Here is a 12515-nt window from a genome sequence, read left to right on the forward strand (position 1 = left end):
CTATTCCTTGAACCCCATACACACCCAAGCAGAGAGTAGTGCGAGTCTCGTGTGTCGCTGAATAATAATTATCTATTTTTGTCTATGTCCCTGTCCCTGCAGCCTGCACGAATTGCTTGCTAGTAGTAGTTCGGTGTGACACAACAGGAGAAAAGAAAAACCCCGAATGAAGATCGCTTAAATTGATGAATGGAACATGATTTCCGTTTTGTTTGTATGAACTATCGCTTTCTTTATAAGAAAAGCTGCGCCCTTTTACTTAACCGTTTCATGTGAGTATTGTGTGAATGAAAGATTTATTTAAACTTTTCAGGTATGTTTTCGTTTCGCTCTTTCGTGTCATTTGTTTTTTTTTTGTTTCGTTTGTTTTTGGACCAACACAAAAACCGACACACACAGCGGGGGAAACGAATGTGATTCACAGAAGAAAAAAAAAACCCATTATATTCACACACGCACACGTACGTTTTTCTTCGTCTTCTTCTTCGCACTTCTGTTTTTTTTCTTCTTATTATCATTTATCAATCTAGTACACCCTCGCTCAGTCGACGCTCTCGTTTCTCTCACTCTGGCCGTGTCGTCTTGTACTGTACGCCACGTTTGGCCACGCCAGAGCAGTATTGTTAGTTAAACCTGCCTCTCACTTAAACGCTAAACCGCTAAAGGAGAATTATAAGCTTAAATTAATGGTTGTCCCGTGGAAGGAAACAGGTAGGAGGGAAGGGATTTTGTGAGGGGGGGATGTGTAAGGTCACAACAAAAAACAAGAAAACTGTGGAACATAATCGAAAAAAAGGGGGAGGGTGGGACGGGGGAAGTAAGGAAGATGTAAGGAGGATGGATGGAAGGATGGAAGCACCCTTTCTAAAACAGTAACGTGCCCATACCACCCATCTCGGACTGCTCCTTGACGAAGATTTCGAAGTACTGGTAGATGATGGTGACGGCCAGCAGAATACCGGTTCCGGAACCGATCGCACCCATAAAATCGGCCAACACCGACAGAGCGCCGATGCACAGTCCACCGAACGCGGCCGCCGTCGGGATGTAGCGGTTCAGCTCGTGAATCATCGAGTTCTCCCGATGGCCACGCATCACCATCTGCTGTTCCTTCAGCTGCTTGGCCACATCCTTTGCCGAGCTGCCCGACACATCGATCCACGTCTTGGAGAAGAATGCGCACGATCCGAGCATAAACACAATGTACAGCACGGCGTGGATCGGATCGGCCACAATGTGGCCTAGCGATTCCGGTGGCGACAGGTAGTAGCAAAGCCCTCCGATCGGGTACGAGCGAGCCGGACCACCGCCGCCCACATCGGCCCACACGCCGAGCAAGTTGATTAGGAAGTTGCCGTGGAACTTAACGGCCAACATCTGCGAGATAACGTACAGATTGGACACGAGGGCCGACTGCAGAATGATCGGAATGTTGGACGTGTAGAACAGCTTGATCGGGTAGCTACTGTACTGGCCACGGTACCGGGCCGACTTGATCGGTAGATCGACGCGGAAGCCCTGGAAGTATATGACCACCGCAAACACGAGCACCGTCGCGAGCAGGTTCATCAGGTTCGGCAGGTTCTGGCGGTAGAACGCTTCGCGCAGTGCTCGCACCTTATCCTGGCGCGTGGCCAGCAGATGGAACAACGCAATGACGGCACCCTCGAACTCGGTTCCACGGCCCGTATTGACGGTGGCGGGCGAGAACGCCTTCCACACGATCGTTTCGCAAATGTTCGTGGCAATGAACAGCGAAATGCCGCTGCCCAGTCCGTATCCCTTCTGGAGCAGCTCGTCGAGCAGCAGCACAATCAAACCGGCCACAAACAGCTGGATGATGATGAGCAAACACACGCCCGCACCGATTTCGGCCGGATCACCGTACATGCCCGTCATCACGTACACGATCGCCTGCCCGATGGTGATCACCATGCCGAACAGCTTCTGCGCACCGTTAAACAGGGCCCGGTCCTTGGGCGTATCACCGACCTCGATGATTTTCGCACCGGCCAGCAGCTGCATAATCAAACCGGACGTCACGATCGGGGAAATGCCGAGCTCCATCAGTGTGCCACGGTTCGACGCGAGAATGACACGTATCCAGTAGAACGGATCGGCCGAGTCGGAGCTCATAATACCGAACAGCGGGATCTGGCAGCACACCAGGAAGATGAACAGGGTGATCGCCGTCCATAGTACCTTCTCGCGGAACTGGATCTTTCGTTCGGGTTTCGCGATCTCCGGCAGTATGCCGCAGAACGGTTTAATTATTTCCAGGAATTTTACTGCAAAAAGAATGAAAAGGGGTTTTTTTTGCGGTTAAAAAAACATTCCAAATTTAATTTGCGAAAAAGGAATGGCAAATAAATGAGGGCACAACGGTGGGCTGGAAGTGGAACAAATTCCGACTCGCACCGAGTGTCGGTGTTCCGTTGGAGGCGAAAGTTCCAACTTGGAGCTTTTGCCTGTCTACGTGTACACAACACCAGCCACCGTTGCACGTTGTGTCGGCGAGGGAAAGAGATGGCACGAACCCACCCTCCGGCGAATCACGCCGTGCACCGAGCGAGATGGCAAGTAAAAAACCGGGGAAAGCCGTGAAAATTGTCACGGATTTATCACGGCGGGGATTATTCGATGCACGCGCTCTTCTTCGTTACACTACCACGGCCAACGTGTTGTGGCGAGTTCGGAAAACGGAAAATTCTTCACTGGCAACCGACACGATACTTACTTCCCATGGCGATGCAGGTCGATGGGAATTGGTGGGCTTTTTTCACAAATCAAAAACTCGCGCACGCACACGGTTTCGGCACAAGGCTCGCCTGCACGGTTCTGTGTTGCGTTTCGTTGTACTTTCCAGCGGTAAATAAACTGTTTTCGTTACGTGTTTTGTCGAGCTAGGCTAGCTGGACAACCACAGCACACCTTCGCTGTGCTGGTCTTGCGGTCGGCAAATAAAATATCCAACGCGAACCACACAACTCTGCCGAAACACCACCTCCTTTCGCTTCGTTCGTTGATTTGTTGGCAGCCACGAAGCGGAGATCTGTCAGGCTGGGTGTCACTTTTCGTGTGCGAGGTGTGTAGAGTCGGACGACAGGTACGATTTGACAGTGCGGTGATACCTTAGCGTGTAGCGATCGTGGCTCGTTATGCTGAGCGGAGGATTTATGTTTGTATCGCGTATTGCATACCAGCAGGGGTTAAATATAGGGTGCGATGCTAGCGACATCTGCATGTGAAACGTTAAAACTCTCAGAATTGATTCAATTGGAACGTTAATTTCGGGGAAAAATCAGCATAATGAGTTAGAAAAGCTGTTTTGATAACAAATTTAAGGGGAAAAAACATTGAGGTATGTAAATTACAAACATAAACATTGAGTGAACTTGCTTGCTGATTTGCTGATAGCCCAAATATAATTTAATTTATTCAAGTTTGAAATTATTACACTTAGCATGTAGCAGTATAAAAACGAAATCCTTATTTGAGCAAAACTATCATCATTTCTGGCTTCTTTTTTTCTCATCAGCAGAGTTGACCGAGGGTTTTCCGCTAAACTTCTTCATTATCGATACTTTTTATTATTTTTTATTATTAACAGTTAGGAAAGGACTCAATGTAATGTAACGAGACTTAAAAAGAAATTTAACCTTACAATTAGTACTCTTCGAAGTGTTTCAAATTACTCCAGATTCGGATAGAACAGAGTTGTCGCTGAGACACATATTATTGAACTGTAGGCTATAAAGTCAACTTTTCTAGTGTATATGGGGTATTTATTAGAAAAATAGGTTTTTTTGCATGATTTTACCCTTATAAAAAAGGATTTAAAAGCAATTTTAACATAAACTACTGTATAATTTAAGGCGTCTCCAGCCAACGCTTTCAGTGACGAATTAAAGGAAGTAATACACTTACATAAATGACATCTTTCTACAGCTCATACCACTGTTACTTCCTTGAAATACTCATACAACCAACAAAAAAGGGACATAAACAGAACGATAATGGCTTCTCACTGTACAGTGCCCGTTGATTAGCATAATCATTGTTGCCTGCTAACTTCATCCGAACCACCTCGTTCAAGCTGACCACACTCGTAGCCGAGCTCATCTTCCGGCTTTTCGGCTTTCCTCCACCCCCGGAAAGGTGAGCCCATGTTTTTCTCTCAACACTTTCTTTGTTGCACATAAAAACGCGAACACATTAACCGCCGTCAGTAAAAGATTCAGTTGCAACTTACGGCGTGGGATAGCCTGCGGTAGTGTAGCGTGCGCCACTAAAGCACTGGAACAACTATTCGCAGCTCAGTAAGGCTGTTTGAAATGTAGATGTATACAAATGCGGTAAAGCTCGGGAAGAGCCAGGGAGCACAATCAACAAACAATTTGCCGTGAGCCGAACCGTTTCACAGCCAGCCACATCATCATCGTTCGCAAGGATCCGTACCTCTTGGCGGTGTGCATCTCATTGCGACCACTTGAAGTGATTGTGCATTTTTTTGTCCACATTCACCGTTTCATCTTTTAGTTTGGATTGGAAGCCAAAGGCGAGTAAACGGTTACACGCCTTGATCATCGGCTGTTATCATCCCGCGTTAGGAGACCTCGCCAACAACAACACGTCGTGAATGGGCCATTTACTGTCGGCCATTTCATTTTCATTTCGGCCTTCCCGTACCGTATGTACCCGCAGTCGGTCGGAAGGTACAACAATTTATTCTGTTATCATTACCATAAAATTATAATGAAATTAAATCATCATGGTATAAAAATGTGCCGCACCGCCAGCAGCACGTGTACAGGGAAAGAGGGCACGCGAGAAACACAATGCATTACACATGGAAAGCAGTGCGGTGGTTTTGTGACGTACCTTGTAAAGGTCAGGAGAAGGATCAGTAGTGACTTAGATAGGCACATATCACATTCTACCGGTAGAACGGTACGGCAATGAGCAATTGAAGTGGAAAAGTCGTTTGGAGAAGAAAAAAAGAGTAGGGAAAACAGGAGGGAAATAAAGATGTAAAGGTGGCATGGAGGCACGTGCGAGAATGATTTTCTGGGCAATGTATGCGCATAAATAGTTTCTGTGTGTGTACGAAGCACTTGCTTGGGGAAGTGATTTGTTTCAGTGGGATTTAACGTCAGACTACGGTATTCTGCGTGTGTAAAAAATGTATACCAAACAAAGCGATAAAGGTAGTAAATTGTGTGAGTATTGTAATCAAAATTGTGTGAAAAAATAGAATAAAAAATCAAATCATAATGTTGCCTTAAATCAACTTGCTAACGCCTAAAGATATGCAATGTACAGCATGCTCTCGTAAAGTGGCAATAATGTTTAGCTTAGAATTTGGTTATAAAACTGCATATTATCCTTAAATTTGCTGCACTACAGGATTTTGTTTGGCCAAATAAGTGTATAAAATAATGTTGTATTAACATTTGGCAAGCTTCGGAAGCCGTAGGAAAGAGCGTTTTTAAGATGATCGTCAAGGTGTTTGATGATGAACCATCATCATGGGTCCGAGCTTATCAGAAGCATAGAAAAATGGTTTACAATGATCAACGAATCATAATCAGATACCTGTTGGCACATGTCACTTGCAATTTTATCGAATATCTTGACTGTGACACACGTAACGGTACAATCATTTGCTACAGAATCATGCATTTTCAATCAAGCATGAAGGAAAATCGTCATGTCATTACTTCACATCGGGCGCAAAAGTCATTTCATATGTTTGGATCATGTGTACCTGTGCGATAATGAATATTTGTGTATTTTATATTTTATATGTTTTATTTTTATATTTTTGAATTTTTTTTAGGATTTCTAATGATACAAAAGTTAAGAAGAACAGCAAAAACGAAGAAATACAAGTGAGCAAGACTCTGTTGAGAACTGATGTGCCGTGTCACACTATTGCATACTTTCAGGCTGAAACATTTCAGAGTCCTTTCAGCTATAATTTTTTGAGAGAAAGCTACCTCGAGTTATGGAAACATTTTAAATTTAGTAATGTCTCTCTTAAAATACTAAAAAAACATGGAAAAACCCACCACGGAACCCTATAAGAGTAAGCCCCGTCCAACAAACCTTCTATCTGCGTGCGACCTTCGTGAAACCCGTTGCTACCCCGGGAGGATTCATTATTCCATGTGCGATCCACAAAAAAGAACCCCTCCCCAAACGTTATCACACCCACCGTCACTGTGTGTACGTGCGTTAGAATACAGATTTCTTCCTTTTTTGCCCCGTGTTATTGTTGTTTTGATGTTACGCCTGCTATTTATCGACTCGCCGGGCGCAGTTCCTCGTTCTGGGACAAATCGTACACGTGTACCATGATCGAGTCCGTCCGAACATCCAGGGTACTACATAAGGTGTAGGTACAACAGCATCATCATTTAAACATGAACAGTGTAGGGGGTGGGGGGGGGAAGGAGGAGTGGGAGGGCGTGAGGCTAGTCACAGCGAGAGTCAAAGATGGGTGGATGGAATAACCGAACCGGTGCGGTGAACTGACCACAGCAGCACAATTGCGGTCCGTTTCGCTAACGATATGATAATTTCATGCATAAACTGATGTGTCCGGTGGTGAACGGACAGCCGGACTGTGTCCGTTCATCCGTTTATGATTTTTTACCGTTACCGTTCTTGCAAGCCAGCTCTAGCAGCTGGTCGATGCTGGGTGAACAGTGAGGGTGAAACGAGATTTCGATCTTGCTTTGGCAAGTAACCTGCGAAGAAAGTGGACGAGATCGAAGCTGCGTTTTTTTTCAGTGCGGTGCATGAGTACGCGCTTTACGTGACGAAAGCTTATTGTGAAGCGGGTGGATTTTTCAGTTGTTTTTTTTGTCCTCCAATTGTAGGGAGAGAAAAAAGTAAAACCAAAATGCTTTTGCATTTGAGTGAAGAATAAGACGGTTTAATGCTTTTTGTGTGGTTGTGTAGTCTTCCGCCACAAGCACAATGCAGCATTATCATTAATCAAACGAGACTCGGTCTTAAATTATCATTTTTCACGTAAAGCCTTACGTTTGATGTGGTTTTTCTTTTCTAACGCAATGTAGCAAAATGGCGAACAGGGCGCAGTTGTTTTTTAAAGTAATCCTTAAGCTTAAGAAAGTATGCAGTATTGGGTGAAGTTGAGGAATGTTTCTTAATTCCCTTTTAAAAGCAAGTACGTTTAATATAATGTGTTTGAAGAACTGCTCAGTCTCAGGATGAGACTTGTACGCCTAAAGGTATGCAATGTCTATTTGACATCTTCATCATATTTGTAGGGAAACTGATCAAGTAGCCGATGCCAACATATCTAGCCCAACAACTGTAGGAACAAAAGGGATTGCATACCTTCAGGTGTTCGTAAGCCTACTCGCAGCTCTCCCTCACTCTCTCTCTCTCTCGTTTGAAGTTTATTTTTGCACTTCGTTTCACAATCATTCTAAATGGTTTAGCTTTGATTTTACTTTTACACCCGTAGCTGTGCTGCAACGCCACTACAAACCCCGACGAGTAAAACCATATTCATATAGCCTATATTTGCACTGCCGCTCGTGTTCGCAATGCATTAAATTGATGAACTGACCGACAGTGGGTGCGCACGCCGTGTGAGCGTACAGAGTATTATTGCCTACCCTCCACGGCGCAATCAATCAAGGGGGAGAACATTTATATTAATCAAATCTCGGATTTTAATCGATGTTACCCTGGAGCCCCCTTTTTCTAGGGACAGATTGCCACAAGTAGACTCGTAGGGAGCGGCACGTGCCGGACTCCGGGCAGAGGACGGAGTGATGTTATGTTGTTTTTATATGTTATACTGTGATACTTTTTGTTTGTTTTCTTTCTTTTTACATTCTGTCATTGCAATTGAAATGTTGCCCAGCGGGAGCGGGCCGATTCGAATGTATATTTGATTTGATTTCATTTGGTCAATGCTTCGTGCCGTCAAGTGCAACAATTTAGGGAAATTTGATTAATGCTTTCACCATTTGAAGTTTGCGTTTTGTTTTTGGTGGGGCATAGTTTAATAGTTTTTATAGCGTTGTTTAGATTGGGCTTAACTTTTTTTTTCTGAAAATTGCAGCATTAAAATCGGCGACAGCGAATGTGCACAAACGCTATAAAAATGCTGAAGGTCAGTGTCGCACAAAAAATGGCTAGCAACGCTGTGCCGAGAGAAGCGTATGCAATTGTTTCGGGAGTCATCCGGGACCATTCTGTGAGGCTTCCCTGCTGCGAGGTGCTATTCAGGTATGCAGCTAGCTGCATAAAGCAAATGAAACTATGCAGTTGACATTAAAACACAACAAAAAAACTGCGCAAACATCGCTCACTCACCCCTCGCCTACTTTGTCCGGGAATGGTTGTTCGTTACTGTGCCGCGCGCCTCACCAAGTCTGCACCATTATTTGCGTAACATTTCACCGGCGTTTAGTTAGCGTGTGCGCTGCGATCAGATTGGTTGGCGTTTATTCGTCCCGAAGGGGTAGGACAACGGCGTGGGACACGGAACGAGTAGACTGGGGAAAGAGAGCTTACGCTTTCTAAGGTGAAACAAGTGGCAAAAGTTTTATACGAGCAACAGATTCCGTTCCGTGCGATGGGAAAGATTTATTTCGTCAAAAAAGGATGCAGCAAAAAGTGGTGAAGTTTATTTTATTTTTGGTTTAAAACGAACATTTGAGAGTAAACTTTTGAGCATAAGCGAGGCGAAAGAGATTTATTTTTTACTTCGATTTTTTGGGATTTTTTTAAAATGCTGTTATTTATTTATCGTAGCTAAAAGATGTTAAAAATTGCATGGAACTGTTAGATTAATGGGTAGTTTTTGTACATTGATGTATAAACAAGGTTAAATTTTGTTAACTTAAAAACAATCAGAGGATGAATCGGTGAGATGTGTCTTAAAGGTGCGCCCAAAAGTATGCAATACTCGTTGAAAATTCTCGTAAAATAGACTCATACTAATCGTCTTCTTCCTTGGCACTGCAACTTCGAGCGTGCCGTCTCGTAGGCGTATTAAAGTAGTCAGCCCTATGAACGAGGGGGGAGGGGCGGTTTAGATGGGATTTGAACCCCAGTCCTGTTGTGTGAAGATCGGCGCCTCGGCCATGGGTTCCAAACGAATGGATCTTACTAATTAATAGATAGCGCCGATCAAGACGCGTTAGCAGGAAGAAGTCAATAAATGAGAAAAAAATCGTCTAATTTGCCCTAAGTTTTGCGCCTAAAAGTATGCAATATGAAATTTTTAAACATATCAATCTAATTCTCAAAATCGCTTAAGGGTTACTGACTTACGGGATGACTAGTGAATAGAACTAGCCAAACAAAAAGCTAACATAATCCCTGTCTAACAGTTGTTCATACTTTCAGCCAAGCTCCAATTCTTTGAAGAAAATTACTAAACTAATAACAAAGTGATCAATTAATATGGGTTTATCTACAATTTCCAAAGACAACCCTACCAACTGAGCGACTTCTCATGTGATCTATTAACGCCTCTTAAGATTGAAAAGAAAAACAAAATCATAAAATGTTACACTGTTGCCTACATTTAGGCGGCGAACATTTGCTATCGAATTTATTGCAGCGCTACCAAAGACAATGTGATCGAAACGATTGAACTGATAGCAAAATGCGTTACAATGCTGCGTTACAATTCTCAGCGTAATTCTAAGTAAAAGTGCTTCCGTAACGTCTCATTACCATGCTCATTTATCTGTAGCGATATTAGCTACATCAACAGTTGAACATAGATACAGCAGCAGCAACAAGCTTGCCTGCGAAAGCTTTTACTCGCCATTGTATCGCACTGTCTGTTGCAGTTAGTGGATGGATGGAAATGTTGTGTGTGTGTTGTTGAGTTTTCCGCCGAAAAGTTGTTACGAGAAGATACCGAGTGACCAACGCGCTGGCTGAATGGTGAAAGGAAAAAGTTGCGATTTAACGGTTTTGCTTTTGCTCACGTGTAACACTAGCCGGACGGTTTAGTGATGGTGATGCTTCTGCTTTCTATACACTCTCATAGACACACACACACGAGAAACGAATACCCGGCAAGTGGTGCGCTGTCCGGAAGTGGCAGCATCAGCAACAGTTTTTCCTCAACAAAATCCGTACACCGTTTGTTTGGTGTATTATTTACGGGCTCCTTGGTAAACAACACCTGCACAACACAGAGCGCAAGCCAACCCCGACGGTGACAGCTAGACGGAGGAAGTTGCTGGTAAAACCCTTCGCGCTGTGTGTGTGTGTGTGTGGTGTGCGAAGCATGCTTCATTTCGGGGCAGGAGAAGAAGGGGGAGCAAGCACAACGAGGGTTAGAAAAAAAGCGACAGGATACACGGGATACAATTCACGCTTTAACGGCATTTGCACAATGGGCAGCTTACTTGAGGAGTGAGTTTAGTTTTTATTGCACTTTACAATCGAGGGGCTGACGATTGGGATGATAAGCGTCGGAGGAGGGATGCAAAAACTCTGGGATATGTAATGAACAACAGAGCCGAGCTTTGCTCAGATAGTGATATTGCTTTCAATTTCAGTCGGCCAGAGAAATGGCACAGTTTATTTGTATTTCAATGCCAGTTGCAACATTAGAAAATGGTGCATTGGTAGAATGCAAAAGCTTTGTGATAAAAGCATTTAAAAAGTGTGAAGCAAAGATGACAAATATTTTCAGAAGCTTTTGTATGCTTAGTTGATCAGTATTTGCTTTATAAAATCATAAATTCAAAGCAAACTTCTCTTGTTGAGCGTATTGCATGAATTAAGGCGTAAACTACAAATCAGCCTGAAAGTATGCAATCCGCACATACCCATTGAGTAATTTGTGTAATCCTTTACCCGTTTTCAACTGTCATTTTACAGTTTTATTTAGATATTAATTTTATATTACGGGGTTAAAATCAATTATTTATAATCATTTTTCAGAGGAAAAATTTCTCGTTTTTCAATAAATGTTTAATTTTAAATGGGTTTTACCATTGGAATCATTATTAATATATTTCCAGACTGTATAGCATGCAGAACGGTCTTCAGAATGCAGTACGGTATTAAATTCAACCTATTTATGTTTATTAATAAAATTATTAACCATTCCCGCGAGTTCGGTTGATCAATTCCGGTGAAGCTGAAAACAACAACACCGTCCATCCAGAAGCGCCCGACACGAGCGCTGTGCTGCGTCGCAAGGCTGTATATAATAAATGGTCACTTCATTTGATTAATTCACTTCAATTTTATTTCCACCGTAAATTTATCACCCATTCTGTTTGAAGCCCGACTTGACAACCGTCCCCCGGGGGGGCAGTGTTTGCATTAGTTTGCGCGTTTGTTTGCCGACGGTGGATTGTGGATTGGGAAAATTGGTCCACTCCCTCCTCTCGGGTTGAGCTGTTCGGTTGGTGCTCGAAGCTTTTCATCTCACTTTCTGCCGGGTGTGTGGTTAGTGTGGTTAATGGTCATAAAACTTAATCGCCTCGTTCGAACGTTTGCAAAAGAAAGAGCGTAATATTAATTGTATTTACTTTGTTGCACCTGGTTTACTGTTTACGCTGCAGTTTGGTGGCATGAAGTTGTACAGATGATGTATCTTTAAAGATGTTACAGAAGGACTTTTATCAAGCAATGGTTATTCTTAACTTAATCCATTTGCGTGAAACTTTAATTATAGAAATGCCAGACTGAGAATGTGAGAGACTGAGAGCAAAGAGAAATTAAATTTTAACTACACGCACAGCGGAATGTAATTTTGATTCGCTGCGTTTGGTTTGTAAATGGGATAATAATATTGGATTCTTTTAACAACAACAAAAAATGCCTCTTTATTTAAGTACCTATTGAAACATCATGAACTTGATTCGTCAATCAGCTTGAAAAAGCTCCGTTATCTACGAATGGTGAAACATGATTTTGTTTTGCATTTACGTTAAATGAAAGATCGTTGTTCGACCAGTGCTACTAATTAAGCGTTTTCAATAGATTGTGCTGTTGAACGTCAACAACCATTTTCGCCCAAAAAGGATTTGCTTTATGGCAATAATTCTTTGGCGGGTTTTTATTTGTTTCGGGTTTTTTAATCAGTATTGAATACAAGCTCTTCGTATGCTTAAGAACCATTTACACCGAACGCGACATGTTTATATTTCCTCTTTTTCCAAATACCTATGCCCGGTAGGAAGTAATCATTGAACCAATGTCCTGCTACTGTCCGAGAACGCCGTGTGTGTGTTTTAAGCCCGATTGTCCAGTCCTAGTGTAACCGAAAATAAGTACGTAGCCCCTGTAAGCCAAAATGAATGGACAGAAAAGGGGGAAGGGGGTATAAATCGAATAATAAGCAATATTTCATTCGACTTTGTTCAACCCTTTTTGACCACATTGAAAGCACTCAGTGAAGCTGTTTCGCAACGTGTACTGCGGATTGCATATATTAAGGCGTGTATCGTGCATTGAAGAACAAATTTCGTCAGGGCCCCGAGTCTTTTACC

The 12515-nt window shown here is 43.1% G+C and overlaps 1 protein-coding gene across 1 annotated transcript; it reads right to left on the minus strand.

Annotated features, from left to right (window-relative positions):
- Positions 1-259: 259 nt before the first annotated feature.
- Positions 260-3110, minus strand: LOC118512545 (protein transport protein Sec61 subunit alpha). The gene is made up of 2 exons (XM_036057120.1): positions 2738-3110; positions 260-2288 (listed from the first exon to the last, which is right to left on the minus strand). Exons 1-2 carry the CDS (start codon positions 2742-2744, stop codon positions 865-867), a joined length of 1431 nt encoding a protein of 476 aa, XP_035913013.1. The 5' UTR covers positions 2745-3110; the 3' UTR covers positions 260-864.
- Positions 3111-12515: the final 9405 nt, after the last annotated feature.

The sequence above is a fragment of the Anopheles stephensi genome, chromosome 3 (assembly GCF_013141755.1).
Source record: "Anopheles stephensi strain Indian chromosome 3, UCI_ANSTEP_V1.0, whole genome shotgun sequence".
NCBI classification, from domain to species: Eukaryota; Metazoa; Arthropoda; class Insecta; order Diptera; family Culicidae; genus Anopheles; species Anopheles stephensi.